Here is a 22,130-nt window from a genome sequence, read left to right on the forward strand (position 1 = left end):
CATTCAATTTGAATAGCTGATCGGATGTTTGCCATAAATGTTATCTGTTTTAAACTCGAATGAATTCGGGTGTATTTTGACTGACATTAGTTAATCTACCAAAAAGTTCTCCACATTCAAACAGCATTCAATTTGAATGGATTGTGGGAAGTTTTTGACAAATAGAATTTGTAGCAGGCTAGATAGTTTGGCCGTTAGGGTGCCTAACAACAACATTACAGTAAATTAAGCGGCAAAATGTTTGATTGGCTGCTCTTTGCAAGGGATTTGTACTAGACTAGAATGAGTTCGGCTGTAATTTTACAGCCTTTAGATAATCCAGCAATATTGTCTTTAATCAATTAAACAGCTTTCACTTCGAATAGCTGGTCGGATGTTTGCCATAAACGTTATTTGTTTTAAATTCGAATGAATTCGGTTATATTTTGACTGACAATGGTTTGTCTAGCAAAAAGTTCTGCACAGTCAAACAGCATTCAATTTAAATAGCTGGTCGGATGTTTGCCATAATTGTTATTTGTTTTAAACTCGAATGAGTTCGGTTGTGTTTTGACTGACATTAGTTAATCTACCAAAAAGTTCTGCACATTCAAACAGCAGTCAATTTGAATGGATTGTGGGAAGTTTGCGACAAAAAGAATTTGTAGCAGGGTAGATTGTTTGGCCGTTAGAGTGCCTACCAACAATACTAAAGTCAATTAAACAGGGAAAACTTTGATTGGTTACTGTTTCTGACGGATTCACACTACGCTACAAAGAATTCGGCTGTATTTTTACAGCCGTTAGTTAATCTAGCAATATCGTCTGCAAACAATTAAACAGCTTTCATTTCGAATAGCTGGTCAGATGTGCCATAAAAGTTATTTGTTTGAAACTCGAATGAATTCGGTTATATTTTGACTGACCTTAATTAGTCTAGCAAAGAGTTCTGCACAGTCAAACAGCATTCACTTTGAATAGCTGGGCGGATGTTTGCCATAAATGTTATCTGTTTTAAACTCGAATGAATTCGGTTATATTTTGACTGACCTTAGTTAATCTAACAAAATGTTCTCCACATTCAAACAGCATTTAATTTGAATGGATTGTGGGAAGTTTGCGACAAATAGAATTTGTAGCAGGTTAGATAGTTTGGCCGTTAGAGTGCCCACCAACAACACTAAAGTCAATTAAACAGGGTAAATTTTGCTTACCCTGTTTCTGTTGGTTACTGTTTCTGATGGATTCACACTACGCTAGAAAGAGTTCGGCTGTATTTTTACAGCCGTTAGTTAATCTAGCGATATCGTCTGCAATCAATTAAGCAGCTTTCATTTCGAATAGCTGGTCGGATGTTTGCCATAAATGTTATTTGTTTTAAACTCGAATGAATTCGGTTATATTTTGACTGACATTAGTTAGTCTAGCTAAAATTTCTGCACAGTCAAACAGCATTCAATTTGAATAGCTGGTCGGATGTTTGCCATGTTATTTGTTTTAAACTTGAATGAGTTCGGTTGTATTTTGACTGATATTAGTTAGTCTAGCTAAAATTCCTGCACAGTCAAACAGCATTCAATTTGAATAGCTGGTCGGATGTTGGCAATAAATGTTATTTGTTTAGAACTCGAATGATTTTGGTTGTATTTTGACTGACATTAGTTAATCTACCAAAAAGTTCTCCACATTCAAACAGCATTCAATTTGAATGGATTGTTGGAAGTTTGCGACAAATAGAATTTGTAGCAGGTTAGATAGTTTCGCCGTTAGAGTGCCCACCAACAACACTAAAGTCAATTAAACAGGGTAAATTTTGATTGGTTACTGTTTCTGATGGATTCACACTACGCTAGAAAGAGTTCGGCTGTATTTTTACAGCCGTTAGTTAATCTAGCAATATCGTCTGCAATCAATTAAACAGCTTTCATTTCGAATAGCTGGTCGGATGTTTGCCATAAATGTTATTTGTTTTAAACTCGAATGAATTCGGTTATATTTTGACTGACATTAGTTAGTCTAGCTAAAATTTCTGCACAGTCAAACAGTATTCAATTTGAATAGCTGGTCGGATGTTTGCCATAAACGTTTTTTGTTTGAAACTCGAATGAATTCGGTTATATTTTGACTGACCTTAATTATTTTAGCGAAGAGTTCTGCACAGTCAAACAGCATTCAATTTGAATAGCTGGTCGGATGTTTGCCATAAATGTTATCTGTTTTAAACTCGAATGAATTCGGTTATATTTTGACTGACATTAGTTAGTCTAGCAAAAAGTTCTGCACAGTCAAACAGCATTCAATTTGAATAGCTGGGCGGATGTTTGCGATAAATGTTATTTGTTTTAAACTCGAATGATTTTGGTTGTATTTTGACTGACATTAGTTAATCTAATAAAAAGTTCTCCACATTCAAACAGCATTCAATTTGAATGGATTGTGGGATGTTTGCGACAAATAGAATTTGTAGCAGGTTAGATAGTTTGGCCGTTAGAGTGCCCACCAACAACACTAAAGTCAATTAAACAGGGTAAATTTTGATTGGTTACTGTTTCTGATGGATTCACACTACGCTAGAAAGAGTTCGGCTGTATTTTTACTGCCGTTAGTTAATCTAGCAATATCATATGCAATCAATTAAACAGCTTTCATTTCGAATAGCTGGTCGGATGTTTGCCATAAATGTTATTTGTTTTAAACTCGAATGAATTCGGTGATATTTTCACTGACATTAGTTAGTCTAGCAAACAGTTCTGCACAGTCAAACAGCATTCAATTCGAATAGCTGGTCGGATGTTTGCCATAAATGTCATTTGTTTTAAACTCGAATGAATTCGGTTGTGTTTTGACTGACATTAGTTAATCTACCAAAAAGTTATCCACATTCAAACAGCATTCAATTTGAATGGATTGTGGGAAGTTTGCGACAAATAGAATTTGTAGCAGGCTAGATAGTTTGGCCGTTGGAGTGCCTACCAACAACACTAAAGTCAATTAAGCAGCAAAGTTTTTGATTGGTTACTGTTTCTGACTAATTCATACTACGCTAGAAAGAGTTCGGCTGTATTTTTACTGCCGTTAGTTAATCTAGCAATATCATATGCAATCAATTAAACAGCTTTCATTTCGAATAGCTGGTCGGATGTTTGCCATAAATGTTATTTGTTTTAAACTCGAATGAATTCGGTGATATTTTGACTGACTTTAGTTAGTCTAGCAAAAAGTTCAGTCAAACAGCATTCAATTTGAATAGCTGATCGGATGTTTGCTATAAATGTTATTTGTTTTAAACTCGAATGAATTCGGGTGTATTTTGACTGAGATTAATTAGTCTAGCAAAAAGTTCTGCACAGTCAAACAGCATTCAATTTGAATGGTTTGTCGGAAGTTGCGACAAAGAGAATTTGTAGCAGGCTAGATAGTTCGGCCGTTAGAGTGCCTACCAACAACATTAAAGTCAATTAAACAGCGAAGTTTTTGATTTGTTACTGTTTCTGACTGATTCATACTACGCTAGAAAGAGTTCGGCTGTATTTTTACTGCCGTTAGTTAATCTAGCAATATCGTATGCAATCAATTAAACAGCTTTCATTTCGAATAGCTGGTCGGATGTTTGCCATAAATGTTATTTGTTTTAAACTCGAATGAATTCGGTGATATTTTCACTGACATTAGTTAGTCTAGCAAACAGTTCTGCAAAGTCAAACAGCATTCAATTCGAATAGCTGGTCGGATGTTTGCCATAAATGTCATTTGTTTTAAACTCGAATGAATTCGGTTGTGTTTTGACTGACATTAGTTAATCTACCAAAAAGTTATCCACATTCAAACAGCATTCAATTTGAATGGATTGTGGGAAGTTTGCGACAAATAGAATTTGTAGCAGGCTAGATAGTTTGGCCGTTGGAGTGCCTACCAACAACACTAAAGTCAATTAAGCAGCGAAGTTTTTGATTGGTTACTGTTTCTGACTGATTCATACTACGCTAGAAAGAGTTCGGCTGTATTTTTACTGCCGTTAGTTAACCTAGCAATATCGTATGCAATCAATTAAACAGCATTTGTATTTGATCGTTCATATATTAGTTCCTGTATACTAGTGACAGTAAACAATATGGTAGATAAATTTTCAGTATGGCATTTGTAGAGCGAATAATTCTGTTTTAAGAATAGCGTCATTTTATCATATATTGTGAAGCTATTTGGTAATAATCGTACCAACTGATGAATAGAGCTACTGTCGCGTACCACTACTTTTGCGTGTCTTACAAATACATTCTAAGCTACAATTTGATCGAGCGAGCCGTGGCGCAGTGGCTTCTGACATGAGCCTAAAGCATTTCACGCTTCACGTTAAATGTGGGTTCGACACTAATTCTAGTCGAATTCTACTGTGATTGCCGCTGTGCTGACTCGACACTCGCTTTTACATTTTAATTGACTGCAGAAAGTTTTTTCAATAGTTGTTCTGAAAACCAGGCTTCATATTTATTACTAAAAAACAGCTTTTGAATGAGCACAACAATCAAATTGAAGCATATATGTATTTTGGCGCTTTTTAAGCAACTTTTGGTTTGCTATTAGGATGCTATATTACATGTGAGTTGACCCCCGATTGCGACTTAGTTCATATCTGAAATGTGTTCAGAGTTCTGCAACCGTGCTGTGCATTTGACCTGTGCCTACAACAGTTCCAAGTGGACTATCACTCCGTCCTGTCACCCCTACACTGTCAAAGTCTATTGTAAACAACATGCACAATGGTCCTCTGCAGAACTTCTTGTTACAGAACGTAGAGCAGGCGTTACACATCTGGTTTCAGTCGGAGATCGTGTCAGTAGTGGCGGTGATAGTCTCCAGCCGAAATGCAAAGTGTTTGCAAAAATAAATAAAAGGTTGGGAATTTCTTTGTAATGTTTTAAGAATCTATACTTATGCTAGCGAGACCACGTTTTTTTAAACGAAAGTGAGCTTATAACGTTAGAGTTTGGTCGTATTTTGACTGCCATTAGATAATCTAGCAATGTCTACGATCAGTTAAAAAGCACTCAATTTAAATAGCTTGTCGAATGTTTGCGCCAAATGGAATTTGAAGCAGGCTTTATTGCTCAGCAGTTAATTTGCCTATAAAGAAAGTTCAGTCAATTGAACAGCGAAAATTTTGATCGGCTACTCTTTCCGACGGATTTATACTACGCTAGAAAGAGTTCGGTTGTATTTTTACTGCCGTTAGTTAAGCTAGCAATATCGTCAGCAATCAATTAAACAGCTTTCTTTTCGAATAGCTGCTCGGATGTTTGCCATAAATGTTATTTGTTTTAAACTCGAATGAATTCGGTTGTATTTTGACTGACATTAGTTAGTCTACCTAAAAGTTCTGCACAGTCAAACAGCATTCAATTTGAATAGCTGGTCGGATGTTTGCCATAAATGTTATTTGTTTTAAACTTGAATGAGTTCGGTTGTATTTTGACTGACATTAGTTAATCTAGCAAAAAGTTCTGCACTGAGTCAAGGAGCCTTCAATTTGAATGGATTGTGGGAAGTTTGCGATAAATGGAATTTGTAGTGGGCTAGATAGTTTGGCGATTAGTGTGTCTATCAACAACATTACGGTCAATTAAACGGCAAAAAGTTTGATTGGCTGCTCTTTGCAACGGATTTATACTACGCTAGAAAGAACTCGGCTGTATTTTTACTGCCGTTAGTTAAGCTAGCAATATCGTCAGCAATCAATTAAACAGCTTTCATTTCGAATAGCTGGTCGGATGTTTGCCATAAATGTTATTTGTTTTAAACACGAATGATTTCGGTTGTATTTTGTCTGACTTGAGTTAATCTAGCAAGAGTTCTGCACAGTCAAACAGCCTTCAATTTGAATGGGTTGTGCGAAAATTTTGACAAATAGAATTTGTAGCAGGCTAGATAGTTCGGCCGTTAGAGTGCCTAACAACAACATTACAGTAAATTAAGCGGCAAAAAAATTGATTGGCTGCTCTTTGCAACGGATTTGTACTAGGCTAGAAAGAGTTCGGCTGTTTTTTTTACTGCAGTTAGTTGATCTAGCAGCATTGTCTGCAATCAATAAACAGCATTCATTTCGAATAGCTGGTCAGATGTTTGCCATAAATGTTGTTTGTTGCAAACTCGAATGAATTCGGTAAAATTTTGACTGACATTCATTACTCTAGCAAAAAGTTCTGCACAGTCAAACAGCATTCAATTTGAATAGCTTGTCGGATGTTCGCGACAAATGGATTTTGTAGCAGGCTATATTGTTCGGCCGTTAGAGTAACTACCAACGACACTAAAATCAATTAACAGCTAAAATTTTGATTGGTTACTGTTTCTGGGGGATTCACACTACGCTAGAAAGAGTTCGGCTGTATTTTAACGGCCGTTAGTTAATCTTGCAATATCGTCTGCAATCAATTAAACAGCTTTCATTTCGAGTGTATGGTCGGATGTTTACCATAAATGTTATTTTTTTAAACTCGAATGAATTCGGTGATATTTTGACTGACTTTACTTAGTCTAGCAAAAAGTTCAGTCAAACAGCATTCAATTTGAATAGCTGATCGGATGTTTGCCATAAATGTTATCTGTTTTAAACTCGAATGAATTCGGGTGTATTTTGACTGACATTAGTTAATCTACCAAAAAGTTCTCCACATTCAAACAGCATTCAATTTGAGTGGATTGTGGGAAGTTTTTGACAAATCGAATTTGTAACAGGCTAGATAGTTCGGCCGTTAGGGTGCCTAACAACAACATTACAGTAAATTAAGCGGCAAAAAGTTTGATTGGCTGCTCTTTGCAACGGATTTGTACTAGACTAGAATGAGTTCGGCTGTAATTTTACAGCCTTTAGATAATCCAGCAATATTGTCTTTAATCAATTAAACAGCTTTCACTTCGAATAGCTGGTCGGATGTTTGCCATAAACGTTATTTGTTTTAAATTCGAATGAATTCGGTTATATTTTGACTGACAATGGTTTGTCTAGCAAAAAGTTCTGCACAGTCAAACAGCATTCAATTTAAATAGCTGGTCGGATGTTTGCCATAATTGTTATTTGTTTTAAACTCGAATGAGTTCGGTTGTGTTTTGACTGACTTTAGTTAATCTACCAAAAAGTTCTGCACATTCAAACAGCAGTCAATTTGAATGGATTGTGGGAAGTTTGCGACAAAAAGAATTTGTAGCAGGGTAGATTGTTTCGGCCGTTAGAGTGCCTACCAACAATACTAAAGTCAATTAAACAGGGAAAACTTTGATTGGTTACTGTTTCTGACGGATTCACACTACGCTAGAAAGAATTCGGCTGTATTTTTACAGCCGTTAGTTAATCTAGCAATATCGTCTGCAAACAATTAAACAGCTTTCATTTCGAATAGCTGGTCAGATGTCTGCCATAAAAGTTATTTGTTTGAAACTCGAATGAATTCGGTTATATTTTGACTGACCTTAATTAGTCTAGCAAAGAGTTCTGCACAGTCAAACAGCATTCAATTTGAATAGCTGGTCGGATGTTTGCCATAAATGTTATCTGTTTTAAACTCGAATGAATTCGGTTATATTTTGACTGACATTAGTTAGTCTAGCAAAAAGTTCTGCACAGTCAAACAGCATTCAATTCGAATAGCTGGTCGGATGTTTGCGATAAATGTTATTTGTTTTAAACTTGAATGAGTTCGGTTGTATTTTGACTGATATTAGTTAGTCTAGCTAAACTTTCTGCACAGTCAAACAGCATTCAATTTGAGTAGCTGGTCGGATGTTGGCAATAAATGTTATTTGTTTAAAACTCGAATGATTTTGGTTGTATTTTGACTGACATTAGTTAATCTACCAAAAAATTCTCCACATTCAAACAGCATTCAATTTGAATGGATTGTTGGAAGTTTGCGACAAATAGAATTTGTAGCAGGTTAGATAGTTTGGCCGTTAGAGTGCCCACCAACAACACTAAAGTCAATTAAACAGGGTAAATTTTGATTGGTTACTGTTTCTGATGGATTCACACTACGCTAGAAAGAGTTCGGCTGTATTTTTACAGCCGTTAGTTAATCTAGCAATATCGTCTGCAATCAATTAAACAGCTTTCATTTCGAATAGCTGGTCGGATGTTTGCCATAAATGTTATTTGTTTTAAACTCGAATGAATTCGGTTATATTTTGACTGACATTAGTTAGTCTAGCTAAAATTTCTGCACAGTCAAACAGTATTCAATTTGAATAGCTGGTCGGATGTTTGCCATAAACGTTTTTTGTTTTAAATTCGAATGAATTCGTTTATATTTTGACTGACAATGGTTTGTCTAGCAAAAAGTTCTGCACAGTCAAACAGCATTCAATTTGAATAGCTGGGCGGATGTTTGCGATAAATGTTATTTGTTTTAAACTCGAATGATTTTGGTTGTATTTTGACTGACATTAGTTAATCTAATAAAAAGTTCTCCACATTCAAACAGCATTCAATTTGAATGGATTGTGGGACGTTTGCGACAAATAGAATTTGTAGCAGGTTAGATAGTTTGGCCGTTAGAGTGCCCACCAACAACACTAAAGTCAATTAAACAGGGTAAATTTTGATTGGTTACTGTTTCTGATGGATTCACACTACGCTAGAAAGAGTTCGGCTGTATTTTTACAGCCGTTAGTTAATCTAGCAATATCGTCTGCAATCAGTTAAACAGCTTTCATTTCCAATAGCTGGTCGGATGTTTGCCATAAATGTTATTTGTTTTAAACTCGAATGAATTCGGTTATATTTTGACTGACATTAGTTAGTCTAGCTAAATTTTCTGCACAGTCAAACAGCATTCAATTTGAATAGCTTGTCGGATGTTTGCGACAAATGGAATTTGTAGCAGACTAGATAGTTTGGCCGTTAGAGTGCCTACCAACAACACTAAAGTCAATTAGACAGGGAAAATTTTGATTGCTAACTTTTTCTGACTAATTCATACTACGCTAGAAAGAGTTCGGCTGTATTTTTACTGCCGTTAGTTAATCTAGCAATATCATATGCAATCAATTAAACAGCTTTCATTTCGAATAGCTGGTCGGATGTTTGCCATAAATGTTATTTGTTTTAAACTCGAATGAATTCGGTGATATTTTGACTGACTTTAGTTAGTCTAGCAAAAAGTTCAGTCAAACAGCATTCAATTTGAATAGCTGATCGGATGTTTGCCATAAATGTTATTTGTTTTAAACTCGAATGAATTCGGGTGTATTTTGACTGAGATTAATTAGTCTAGCAAAAAGTTCTGCACAGTCAAACAGCATTCAATTTGAATGGTTTGTCGGAAGTTGCGACAAAGAGAATTTGTAGCAGACTAGATAGTTCGGCCGTTAGAGTGCCTACCAACAACATTAAAGTCAATTAAACAGCGAAGTTTTTGATTGGTTACTGTTTCTGACTGATTCATACTACGCTAGAGTTCGGCTGTATTTTTACTGCCGTTAGTTAATCTAGCAATATCGTATGCAATCAATTAAACAGCTTTCATTTCGAATAGCTGGTCGGATGTTTGCCATAAATGTTATTTGTTTTAAACTCGAATGAGTTCGGTTGTATTTTGACTGCCATTGGTTATTCTAGCAATGAGTTCTGCACTCAGTCGAACAGCATACAGTTTGAATGGATTGTTTGCATTGTGGGATGTTTGCAACAAATGGAATTTGTAGTAGGCTAGATTGTTCAGAAATTTGGGTTTTATAAAAAGCAGAAGAAACAAGATAAATTGTGGAATGCCCAGCGAGTTAAACGCATAAGTTGTGATGAATTTCTCCTAGATCTTTACTGGTCTCCAAGTTGTGCAGCGCAATGGTGTTGCTGCGAAGACAAAATACATAGTATGGACAATTTTTCGAAATCTCCGACCACACCCCCCTCTCACTATATTTGAGAGTTACTGTTTTCTGACTAATTCATACTACGCTAGAAAGAGTTCGGCTGTATTTTTACAGCCGTTGGTTAATCTAGCAATATCGTCTGCAATCAATTAAACAGCTTTCATTTCGAATAGCTGGTCGGATGTTTGCCATAAATGTTATTTGTTTTAAACTTTAATGGATTGTGGGAAGTTTGCGACAAATAGAATTTGTAGCAGGTTAGATAATTTGGCCGCTAGAGTGCCCACCAACTATTGGTGCTAACATTTAAAACGTATTCGTGTTTTTATTCCAGGTACCGGGAAGGGACATTCCTAGGCAGAAGCACGATTGACTTCTACCGAGTGCTGTTCGATGATGGCCTGGAGAGTAAGGATCTCACTCCCGATAACTTCTTTGTACGTTTTGTGTACACTAATAAGTAGATTCTCATTCTCCTGCTGCAGTTTTTGTTCTCACCCCACTAGTAGAGGAAGCAACTAGATGAAAAAAGTATAACCGGTCCTTGTTTATTCTTTTGATTAAGTGAGCATTGAAGCGTGTATTTTTCAATTCCTCGTAAGCGAAGTATTATTGGTTTTTTACGAACCAAGGTGAATTTATTTACCGAAAGGTGGTTAAGATCTTGTGTTTTTTACGGCTCGAAGAGGTTGGTGAAGCGTCTATTTTTGTCGATAATTTTTAGGGTGTATTTGTCAAAGATGTAAAGGGCAATGCCGTAGGGTGAAATCTGTGTTTAATTCGAGTTGCTGATCAAAATTGAAGAAAAGAGAAATACGGTTTGTCGGTAATATTTTTTTAAACTTTTTTCGCATAAGATTTTTTTTTTATTTTTTTGTTTTTTATGTAATTGTTCTTTAGTGTGTCGTCTGTCCTTTGGCTAGTCATTGATTGAACGGAATAAGCACCACAAGTTCTCTAGAGAATAATTGTGGGGCCTTTGCTAGTTTTGATGAATTTATTAACAAAATAATAACAGGTTTTTTAATAGCCACAAAGCGATAGCTGAGGCTATTATTGGCCCCTTGTTTTTTACAATTCATAAAATTTGAATTCTATTGGGGCGCTGTCTTTTTTTAAGATCTGTTCACACATTTTCATGATTTTTAATTTCAAATCGGAGTAGTGATTTTGCTCCCGCTGAAACAGGAATTGGAGCAAAGAAACGAGTGGTTTTGCTGCTTGAAATTTTTTCGCTCGAACTTTCAATAGAGTAAGCAAACGGTGTTTGAACAAACATTCGCTTTCTCGCTAGTGGTTGTTTGTTCACATGCGGAAATTTGACTTGATTTTTTACTGTTTGTTCGATTTTTCTATCGGATTTTTTAAAATGGTTTTTGCAATCTTAATGGTTTCGTTTAGTCAATGAAAATTTTTGAATTTAGGTCAGGACTTGTCTTGCTGAATTTTTTTAGTCGTCAAGATTTTTGTTACGATCATATGACGTCACAATCACTTCAATTCTGCTTTTTGTTCATTCGTTGATGCAATTTCAACTGAATTGCGTGTGTGACGTCATTTTTCACTCTTATGGAGCAAATTTTTTGTTCATCGCGTGAGAAATTTTTTGGTCTCACGTGACTTAACATTCACTCAAAGCTGCCTTCCTCACATCTTCCAGCTATATTCATTTTTTTTCGTGATTTCCTTTCCACAGTATGCATTTTCCAATTTTACCTCGTTTGCCCTACTTTTCACAACCTTTAACCCTCACAAGTCAAAAAAATTTGAATTGAAGTTTAATTTTCAAAAAATTCTTTCCAAAATTTTCTAGTGAATGGCCAATATCAAAAGATGCAGTTAAAACTACTTTTGCACTTTAAGTTGTTTGGTCGGTTGTACTTGCTATTGAACGAATTTTTTGGCAATTATTCTAGTACAGTTAAAGTTATCTGCGATTTTTTGATTTTGAGAAACGGGTATAATAGTAAAGCCCGAAGACATTAAGTCGTTTAGTAATTTTCGAAGTGCCTCAAAATTTAAAGTCTTTTATTTCGCTGAGAAAAAATGTATCGTTGAATGGCTCTGTCCATTTTCATTTGCCTTTGCTCTCAAATCGCAGGTAATTGCTCTCAAATCGCGAATTTTTTTTAGCACGGTTGGTGTTTTGTAAAATAAGTTGTTAACGCGCTTTTTTCGCTGTTTTCTTGCCTAGCTTACTAAGTTGCCCTAGCTGAGGGCAAAAAACATGAGGTAAGAATATATTTCTGAGAAGCCTAAGACAATAAGAACTCGGAGCCGAATGCTTGCACCCAAGGCTTCGCTATAATTGTCAAAGAATTCCCTGAATTAAACATTAAACTTATTTAGGACCCCAGTTCTTCTGTTTCTTCTTGCATATGAAGATGAAATGTTTCAAAATAGAGTACAGCACGGTACTTCGGTATGGAAACAATGAAAAGTCGTGGTTCTGTGGGCTATGTAAATTTCAATCTCCTTACTTGAACTAGTCATGCAGCTAGTGCTAGTTGTGGCGTTCAGATCATGCCCAGTGGTTTTACAAAATTGAACAAAAGAGTTTTTTCAGGCACTTTGCCTGAAGTCGTGTCAAGATTTTTCCAAGAAGTTTGCCCGGTGTTTTGCTATATTTCACCACACATTAGCTTGCATGTTTTCCTCAAATTTCCACCTTTGTTTTTACATTTCATAAATCTGTTAGCTATGTGATGAGTTATAGCAAATTTCTTGGAAAAATCCTAAGACTTCTTAGAAGAACTTCCAAGAAATGTACCTTGAGCGAAAACCTTGAAATCAGTGATGTTTGATCAGCTGAATTTTTGCTTTGTATTAACACTAAGTTGGGTCTATGTAGGTCAAGTCATCCTTTCACAATAGTTAATGATCATTCTGAGAATTTATGATGAATTTTGCTGCTCATATCAAAAGGCGATTTCTTTGATACGTGAATTTCTCGATTTCAATTTATCGGAGGGACGGTTTGATCAGCTTTCACCATTTTGTATAGGGTTTGATCAGCTTTCACCATATTGTATAGCATGTTCATCTATAGCTCAAGATGATAAATCAGTAGAGGATATGCCAATTCCCAATCCTTTTGATTAGCCGAAAGTATGCTGACATGAGGGGATTTAGTGTCCCTGTTATTAATAGCCGCCCTCATCCTCTCAACCTGCTATTATAGTGCTCCTATTTCTACAATTCAAATAATTTGAATTGTATTGGTGCGCTGTGTTTCTTTTAAGATCTCACACATTTTTCAATGACTTTGATCTTTCAAAACGGGATAAACAGGTAAAGCCCAGCGGGCAGTAAGTTTCATTAGAGGCCCAAAGTGGGCTTTAGTAGTCCCTCAAGTGCTTATAGTGGTGCAGCTGCTGGGATGGCCTTAATTTAAGGTTAAATGGTTATTTTTAGGAGTTTTGTGCTCAAAATGGTGCAATTTTTCATGTTTTTTGTGATTTTTTTGTTTTGATTAGTCTTAGGTTGAAGTTTTTAAGAGTTGTTGAAGGCCTTTTTCGAGATAAAACTGCTTGTTATGACCATTTTACTACAAACACAAACACGCAAAATTGACTTCTTAGAAATGTAACTTCCAAGAAATGTAACTTGAGCGAAGACCTTGAAATCAGTGATGTTTGATCAGCTGAATTTTTGCTTTGTATTAACACTGAGTTGGGTCTATGTAGGTCAAGTCATCCTTGCACAATAGTTACGTGAATTTCTCGATTTCAATTTACCGGAGGGACGGTTTGATCAGCTTTCACCATTTTGTATAGGGTTTGATCAGCTTTCACCATATTGTATAGCATGTTCATCTATAGCTCAAGATGATAAATCAGTAGAGGATATGCCAATTCCCAATCCTTTTGATTAGCCGAAAGTATGCTGACATGAGGGGATTTAGTGTCCTTGTTATTAATAGCCGCCCTCATCCTCTCAACCTGCTATTATAGTGCTCCTATTTCTACAATTCAAAGAATTTGAATTGTATTGGTGCGCTGTGTTTCTTTTAAGATCTCACACATTTTTCAATGACTTTGATCTTTCAAAACGGGATAAACAGGTAAAGCCCAGCGGGCAGTAAGTTTCATTAGAGGCCCAAAGTGTGCTTTAGTAGTCCTTCAAGTGCTTATAGTGGTGCAGCTGCTGGGATGGCCTTAATTTAAGGTTAAATGGTTATTTTTAGGAGTTTTGTGCTCAAAATGGTGCAATTTTTCATGTTTTTTGTGAATTTTTTGTTTTGATTAGTCTTAGGTTGAAGTTTTTAAAAGTTGTTGAAGGCCTTTTTCGAGATAAAACTGCTTGTTATGACCATTTTACTACAAACACAAACACGCAAAATTAACTTCTTAGAAATGTAACTTCCAAGAAATGTAACTTGAGCGAAGACCTTGAAATCAGTGATGTTTGATCAGCTGAATTTTTGCTTTGTATTAACACTAAGTTGGGTCTATGTGGGTCAAGTCATCCTTGCACAATAGTTAATCATCACTTCTGAGAGTCTCTTCATTGCCAACAAACTCGACTGTGAAAATCGTACGAATTCGATAAAATTTATGATTAATAGCCGCCCTCATCTTCTCAGCCGGCTATTATAGCGCTCCTATTTTTTACAATTCAAAGAATTTGAATTGTATTGGGGCGCTGTCTTTTTTTTTTAAGGTCTGTTCACACATTTTCATGATTTTTGAAGTCAAATTGGAGTAGTGATTTTGGTCACGCCGAAACAGGAAATGGAGCGAAAAAGCGAGTGGTTTTGCGGCGTGAAATTTTTTCGCTCTAATTTTAAAGTAGAGTGAGAATACAGTGTTTGAACAAAAATTCGCTTTATCGGTAGTGGTTTTTTGTTCACATGCGGCAATTTCACTTTGATTTTTACTGTTTTTTCGATTTTTTGGATCGGATTTTTTTCTAAATGGTTTTTCCAAACCATTCATAGTCCGTTCAAGGTCTAGTTTTCTGTTTAGTCAATGAAAATTCTTTGAATTGTACGTCAGGATTTGTCCTGCTATGTTTTTTTACTTCGTCGAATAAAAAAGTGTTTCGCTTTACCTCATTTTGCCGCTTTTTCAACAATTTGCGTGATATCTTTTTGACTTCTCTAGGCTTGTTTCTCTCTTCTCTCATTCTGCTAAAAGTGATTTTGAACATCAGTTGCTCAGCAAATCAATTCAAAATGAACAGAGTCAGTATAAAAATTTGAAGTCAGAAGTAGAAACGGAATGAACCCATAAAGCCCAATTTTAGATGCCCGCTATTTGAACGTCGTTCCTATAAGTCTTAGTTACCGTCTCTAATGCTTATTGGTATTGATAGTAGCCCCTGTAGCCTCTCTCTAGGAAACAGAAGTATGTTATGTTCAACTACGAAATGCCATCAAAATAAATCGGACTTAAAAAAGGTTTTTGTGCAAAAATCTTTTTTTTTTCAATATCTATTCTTTCAATCCCAATCATGCTTATTGGAATCAACGGCGGCTATTTTCCAGCAATCTGCCGGGTATGTTGAATCTTGCTGCTCTTATCAAGAAGCGATTTCTTTGATACGTGAATTTCTCGATTTCAATTTATCGGAGGGAGGGTTTGATCAGCTTTCACCATTTTGATACTCTAGATAAATTGGAACTTAAACCGTAGCCGGGATTTAGCTGGTCTGTTTGCCACGTTTTCCTATAAAGTGATCCGAACCTATCAAGTGCATTAATGCAGATTTCAAGCAAAATTTCGGAGCATTTTGTCAGACACCAGCTACCACCAGTGGTCCTACAGAAGCGCTCTAATCTAACTAGCCAGATACTACACAATTTTTATGCCCTCTATCAATCTTGTTTCTTTTGCTTTTAATTGCTCTTGAACGAAGTGCATAGCAATTATTGTAAACGTGTTCGTCTTTATTATGCAAATTTTTTGCTTGACTTTTGCACTTTTCTGGAACATTTTTTGACTTCTCAAGTAACTTTTTCACGCTTTAGTTCTTCAATTTTGAGTGATCTCTAAAGATCTCTCGTTCGAGAGCAATTCTCCCGACATTAGTCGGTTTGTGTATAGTTGAGTACCATGTACCTTTTGTGTTTACAGAAGTGTAATAGTGGTGTTTGATGCAAGTTTGTTCAATCCAGTGTTTTTATTTTGTTAGGGTCATGATTGGGTAGCGAGAGGTGAGCCCTACCTGAATCAGAGAGTGAACATTCTGTGGAACGATGGTCAGTTGCATGCAGCTAAGTACATAGGAGCAGTCACAGCCAATTATTGTGAGGTTCTCTTTGCAGACACTGGACAAATTATGCAAGTTGAAGAGAAAGATGTCGTTGCGAGATAACACAACACAAATCTAAACTTTGTATTAAATTATGGGGATGTCTGTCAAAGCAACCTTGTTGCAAAGCAATCTCTCTTCTGTTTTTAAATCGGACTAATTCTTCAATGTGCCTTGCCGAGAACTGATTCTTAAAACTCAGGTCACTCATTTTCATATTTTGATTCTCATGTGTACAAAGAGTACGCTTCCTCGATTTTCAGTTTTATACGATTCGCTGATTTTTGATGATGTTCTTTTAATTTACATAGATTAATCATTTTGGTATTATTTGTCTTCCAATTGCAATTCAATCCTTTCATAATCCCCTATAAAGAATTTATTGTTCGATATCCATTTCTATTAATTGTACTGCATAGGATGTTCATCTATAGCTCAAGATGATACCTCAGTCGAGGATGAGTAAATTCATAATCCTTTTGATAAGCCGATTTGAGTTTATGCTTTTAAAACACTTGCCTAGTGCATCGCATCCATGCGATCCTGTATATTAAACACATGAGCTCTAAAATGGGACAAAATTTTGCATGTTTAAGGGGCCTCTCGAAGCGTATGTTTAAGAGCCGCATTGAGCAGCATGGTCAAGCTAAAATATCGAGAGAGGTCAATCACCTGAAAAGCTCAAAATAGATGGGTGAGAAACGAACCAGGGACAAAAGACTTTGTCAAGTGCAGTTACCACGAGGCTATGAGGACTTGAAAGTTTGCTGACCAGAGGGGGATTTAGTGTCCGTTTTTTAAAAATGCTCTCGAACGAAGTTTGAACCGTTTATTGAAAACGTGTTCATGTTTTGCTAAATCTTAGCTTTACAGGCTCTGCGCTTTTCTAGAAAAATCTACGCTTTCGAGTAAGTTTTTCACGCTGTATTTTTGATTTTTGCGTAACCGCAATTGCTCTCGATCTGAAACTTGATTCTTGATAAGATAAAAGCAATTGTGAAAAACGCGGGTTTGTAGCGGTTGTTGCGCAGTTTGGAGGACTGCTGATTTGATGGCCGTGGGTTTGAATCAGTGGCGGGTACCTTTCCTTTTGTAGCCATGAAAATTTCTAATCTACATCATGCCGCCTGGCGTTCGAGAGCATTTCTTGCGACGTTAGTCAGTTCATGTTCCTGTGTGAGTGTGTGTGTTTGAGAGAGGCTTTAAAAAGGCAATTGTTTTATCTTTGTAGCAATTCTTTCCAGTCTCTTGTTCTTTTCGTTGTTTTGTTTTTTTTTGAACGGTGTTTTTTCTTGGAAAAAATGTGAAATTTTTCCACGTTATTATCTTTGCTCCGAAACAACCATTTTGAGCATTTTTTTTACACTTTCGCTTCTTTCTCTTGTCTCACTCTCCTATCTGTCTTTTTTTTCTGTCATTATCCCTATTTGTTTCTCTTTAACTTTATTTTCTCTGCTGTCTTTCTTTCTCTCGCTTTCGTTCTTCTCTTTCTTTTTCTTTCTATCTTTCCTTCTCTTTCTCTCAAGAAAACCACTGATCAAGAAAACCTGATCAAGAAAACCAGTTTAGCCTTAACTCCTACCCCAAGAACTGGGGACTAAAACTAAATTTATTCAAAAGAGCTTCGAACAGACTGAATTGTACTGAACAAAGAGATGCCTCTCTCCTGCTTTTCTTTTGGGGTCCCTAATTATGTAGCATAACACATGTGTTTTCAGACGAGCTAAATTTAACTCCCGATCTGTAAGTTTTGAGCTCATTACGCATGTTGCATAAAAACAAGCGAGCCAAAAATGTGTTTGACCAAAATTTTGCTAATGTGAAAAGGTTATGCGACACGGTAGCGTGAGGTTTAAAACCTATGACTTAAACGAGAATCATGGTTTCGCGCCCGAGTCTGTATGTCTGTCTCTGTCTTACTTTGTTTCTTTTGTTCTTTGTCTTCTATTTTTTTATCTTTCTTAAACTTTCTTTCTATTATAAAAAAAAATTAGTCGCACTTGGGCGCAATGCTAAGAAAGAAGCGCTCTTATTAGGTTTTTTTGGTCCTCAAAAAACTGCCTATTGTAACAAACACACAAGTTTTGAGACAAACTTTACTGCCATATTTAAGCGCCAAGAATACACTCTTCCGTCCGCTGTTCCTTTCTTTTCTTTCTTTTCAATTCTTTTTCACTTCTGCATCCTATTCTGTTTTTATTTTTTTGTTCACAATATTCTATAAAATTTAAGTTGCGCTCGAGCGCAATAGTTAACAGCGTCCGTCTTAAGCATTTTAAAGGACCTTAAACACGCTGCCTAGCTTAAAACACACGCGTTTTGAGAGGAGCTTTGCTGTCATACTTGAGTTCCTAATCTGCTCCTTTTTTGCGTTTTTTAAGCAAGCCTCATACAAGACAGAAATGCGCTAAAATGCAATTGACCAAATTTGCTGAAGTACAAAAAGCAATAGACAATAGCAACACTCATCAATAGCGTGAAGAATAAGACCTATGGCTGTTAAACGCGGGACCTCGGTTCATGCCTAAAAATGGTTCCTTTTTTCTCGATCCAAAAAATGGGTAATTTTTCTTTTCATCCACTCCTCTTTGCCTGTTCATCTTGTCGTCCATTCTCTTTGATTTTTTTAATGTTGTTGTACGATTTGTTTAAGAGCGCATCTTCAAATAGATCTGCAGAAAGCGGAGTGAACCATTAATCAATGAGCTATCGAGGACGAAATCAATGTCTTGTGAATTAAGACTTAACAACTCCGGTAAATCGTAACCAAAATTTGACAATCATATCTTTTTAAATTTGGATAAAAGGACTAAGGGTGACCTTTTCGTGAGATTTGTCGCATATCTATCGGCATACAATCGGCTCTTGTCATCAGGGAAAAAAGATATAATTTTCTACGCCAAATGGTTGTGCGAGCCTTTTTGTATACGTCACGTGGATCGTGAAGCAACAACCAATATCTGGAATGCATCGAGAACTGCGTAGTAGTTCGATGACTAAGTCTGAAGTTCGGAGAGACTTAGGCAGCTTTACGTATCGCTGATTGAAATACGAGCACTTAAAATCCGGAACTTTAGATATGATAATCTGGCATTCTAGAGCGCGGTACTGAAGAGATATCTTATTTTAAAACTTGAACGCCAAGAACTATATGCTCAACTTGTTTTTCGCTAAGTCAATTTTGCCCGATCGATATATTTGTTGAGAATTGTGAGTGATGTCAATAGAACACCCGTCAAGCTTGGAATATATATATTATAATATGCTGCTGCATAGTTAGTGGTATGGTTATCAATATTTCATTGACTCAAATTTTGGCAATTTTTTTATTAAATTAATTTCTTTTTTTTCAATTTTTCGAAAAGTCATATTGTTCCAATTTTATGGATCCTAATGAGCCAGTGAAACTATTTACGGCTTAAAATAGGGATACTGGATAGTCTCTTGAGACAATGAAATGGTTCTGAAGATATTTATACACGAATTTTAGCAAAATTTTGTTAAAATTTGCTATTGACTTTAAAATGTTCGAATATTTTTGTCCTTTTGTGAGTTTAACGATCAAAACTGGCCAACGAAACTTTTTAAGTCGTGCAGATAGTTTACAAAACAGAACTCCACATGTTCTGCACATTTTTTAGTCCGATATCTGGAAACGTTTCTTTTAAAATTCGCTTTTTCATTTTTTTTATTTAATGACTAACAAGGCTAGGAAACTAGAAGATGCAGAGTCGAACCTCATCATGGATAGTATTCCCAGCTCTCTCTATTTCTTTGTCAGCTGGGGTTTCTTGCTGTCTCTTTCTCGTTCGCATTTTATATATATCCCTCTCTATTTTTCTTCTTAACTCTTGTTAATGCTGCAATTCAGCTACTGTTATGTTGCGTCATGTCATCACCGATTACCATCACCTCAAGCCCCTTCAATTAGGCTTAAGCTAATTAGTTTGCTTGAAAAATTAAAATTAGCTCATTGACCATACTGTTTTTATTCCCTTTCTAAAGACGAAACAGGTTTTGATAAAACGTTTCTTTGATGGTTTTCGAAATAATGACTGATTTCTGGTTGTTTACATTTTTTCACAAAAAAGCAGCACCACATCAATTATTTTGACAAAAACTACAATAAAAATCTGAAGCGCACTGCCCTATAGCTACAACTCCTCAAATCCTACAACTCCTCAATCTGCATACAGCGATGGCAAGTCGAACTTCTACTATCTGGTAAAATTAATTTTAAAGCAGATTTAGGCTTTTTGCTTCTTTAAGTAGATGTGATAATTTTTCTTCAATATCAACCTTTTTTCGATCAATTTCAGTTAGGAAGTAATAGCTAATGTTTTATTGATCTTATTTTAGCTATCTGTAGGCAGTTTAGTCCTTCTCATCTCGGAGGAACTATTTTGAGGGCTGTCTTTCTGAACTTTTTATAACATTTTTCCAAATTTTGACATCAGTGAGAAATTGAATTTTGAGTTTTGAGTTAAATAAAAATCACCGGGGTCTAGAAAATAGGGTGACAAATTGAGTTCGAACTTTCTCCTTTTTAATTTAAGCGAGTGAACTTAGGAGCAGAGTGTGCAACAGAAAAGAAGTAGGATCTTCATTTTTTGTTGACCTGACAGAAGCTTTCGATACTGTTCATCTTCAGTTTTTGACTCCCAAATTGGAGAAATACCGCTGTCAAGGTGTTTTCATAGAGTTTAGGGACAATATTTAATAGATAGGCAGCAATATAACGAAATAAAAAATGGTTGTTCATATTTAAAAAAATATAATTCTGGTGTACCGCAGGTCTCAGTCTTAGGCACTGTACTACACTTGATATATGTTTATCTTGAAAATTACCACATATAAAATTAGTTTTTTTCTTTGCTTATGATACAATAACTTTTATGAGATAAACGAACACTTTAGTCTTAGAGCGGATAAATTCAACTCCACAAAACAACTCACTTTTTGTTCAGCGTCTTGTTTAGGCGTGACAAAAAACCGCAATGCACTTTAACTTGAAAATTCGTCAAAATTTGTAAACAGAACAAATAGAGGCAATGCACTAACCCAATTCAGAACTTTTTAACTTTTTATTTTTGAAAAACCAAGAACACTGTAATATAGATATGCTCAGCTGACACTTTCTCTGTCGTAATAAGCACTTAATTTAACCAAAGAGTTTTCATTTGAGTTGTTTCATTTTGTGATTTTAAAACGGAATAAAATTCATTTGCTATTGTTGAGATAATTTGTATCTGTAAGCAAATCTAGCCGGTAGCCAGAAAATAGCAAGTAGACTTGATACTGCTGATACAACTATTGGCCGAAGAGACAGAATTAAATTTCGAAACTCTAAATCTTTTTTTCCATTTCCACTTTTATTTTCCAATCAACATTCCAACAATAATCTCCGTAAGTAATATACTTTTATAACATCTCATTTCAAAGGCCTTCAATTGAAAGAAATATGAAGTTTTTGACCTCCAATTAAATTTGTAAAGTTTGAAAAGACTGCAAAGTTTGAACTCAATCCCTGTTTTTGGAGATATTCAAAACAGAAAAAAGTTATATGAATGTGTTTGGCAACTATAAAATCTATTACTTGGTGGATTTATTCTTTGCTTCCCCGGAACGAAATCTTTCCCAAACTAATTGTCTCGATCATAAAAAGCAAGACTTAAAATTTAACTTCTGAGAAGTTGATATTTTTGCAATTTATACTATGCATAGGGTCAATATCAATGTTTTTAATTATTTGCTTATGAGTGTGGTGCTTCAAGTTAGATGAATTTTTGTTAATTGAGTTTGTTGATTTAGAAATTCATTTTAGCGCGGAGGTGGGGGTATCAGTAAAAAGTTGAATTTAGAAAGCGAGAATTGTTTAGATTTGTCGAGTTTTGCGGTGTGGTAAATTAAAACAAAAGGAGGTAGTCTTTTGGAATAACAAATCCGTGGTCAGACTAAATTAAATTGGAGTGTTTTAACGGTTTTCGATTTTATTTTCCGGTATTGAGGAAAAGCGTTCAATTTAAGATGAAAAA

The 22,130-nt window shown here is 35.7% G+C and overlaps 1 protein-coding gene across 1 annotated transcript in view; it reads left to right on the plus strand.

Annotated features, from left to right (window-relative positions):
- LOC142344340 (lysine-specific demethylase 4C-like) overlaps window positions 1-16,491 on the plus strand; it is a 92,340-nt gene extending 75,849 nt beyond the window's left edge. Inside the window, exons 16-19 of the mRNA XM_075395928.1 lie at window positions 4,077-4,081; window positions 4,625-4,871; window positions 10,175-10,277; window positions 15,976-16,491. Of these exons, the coding sequence (XP_075252043.1) occupies window positions 4,077-4,081; window positions 4,625-4,871; window positions 10,175-10,277; window positions 15,976-16,158 (538 nt within the window). The 3' untranslated portion in view covers window positions 16,159-16,491. The remainder of the gene's footprint in view (window positions 1-4,076; window positions 4,082-4,624; window positions 4,872-10,174; window positions 10,278-15,975) is intronic.
- Window positions 16,492-22,130: the final 5,639 nt, after the last annotated feature.

The sequence above is a fragment of the Convolutriloba macropyga genome, chromosome 8 (genome assembly GCF_964194025.1).
Source record: "Convolutriloba macropyga chromosome 8, txConMacr16.3, whole genome shotgun sequence".
NCBI lineage: Eukaryota > Metazoa > Xenacoelomorpha > Acoela > Convolutidae > Convolutriloba > Convolutriloba macropyga.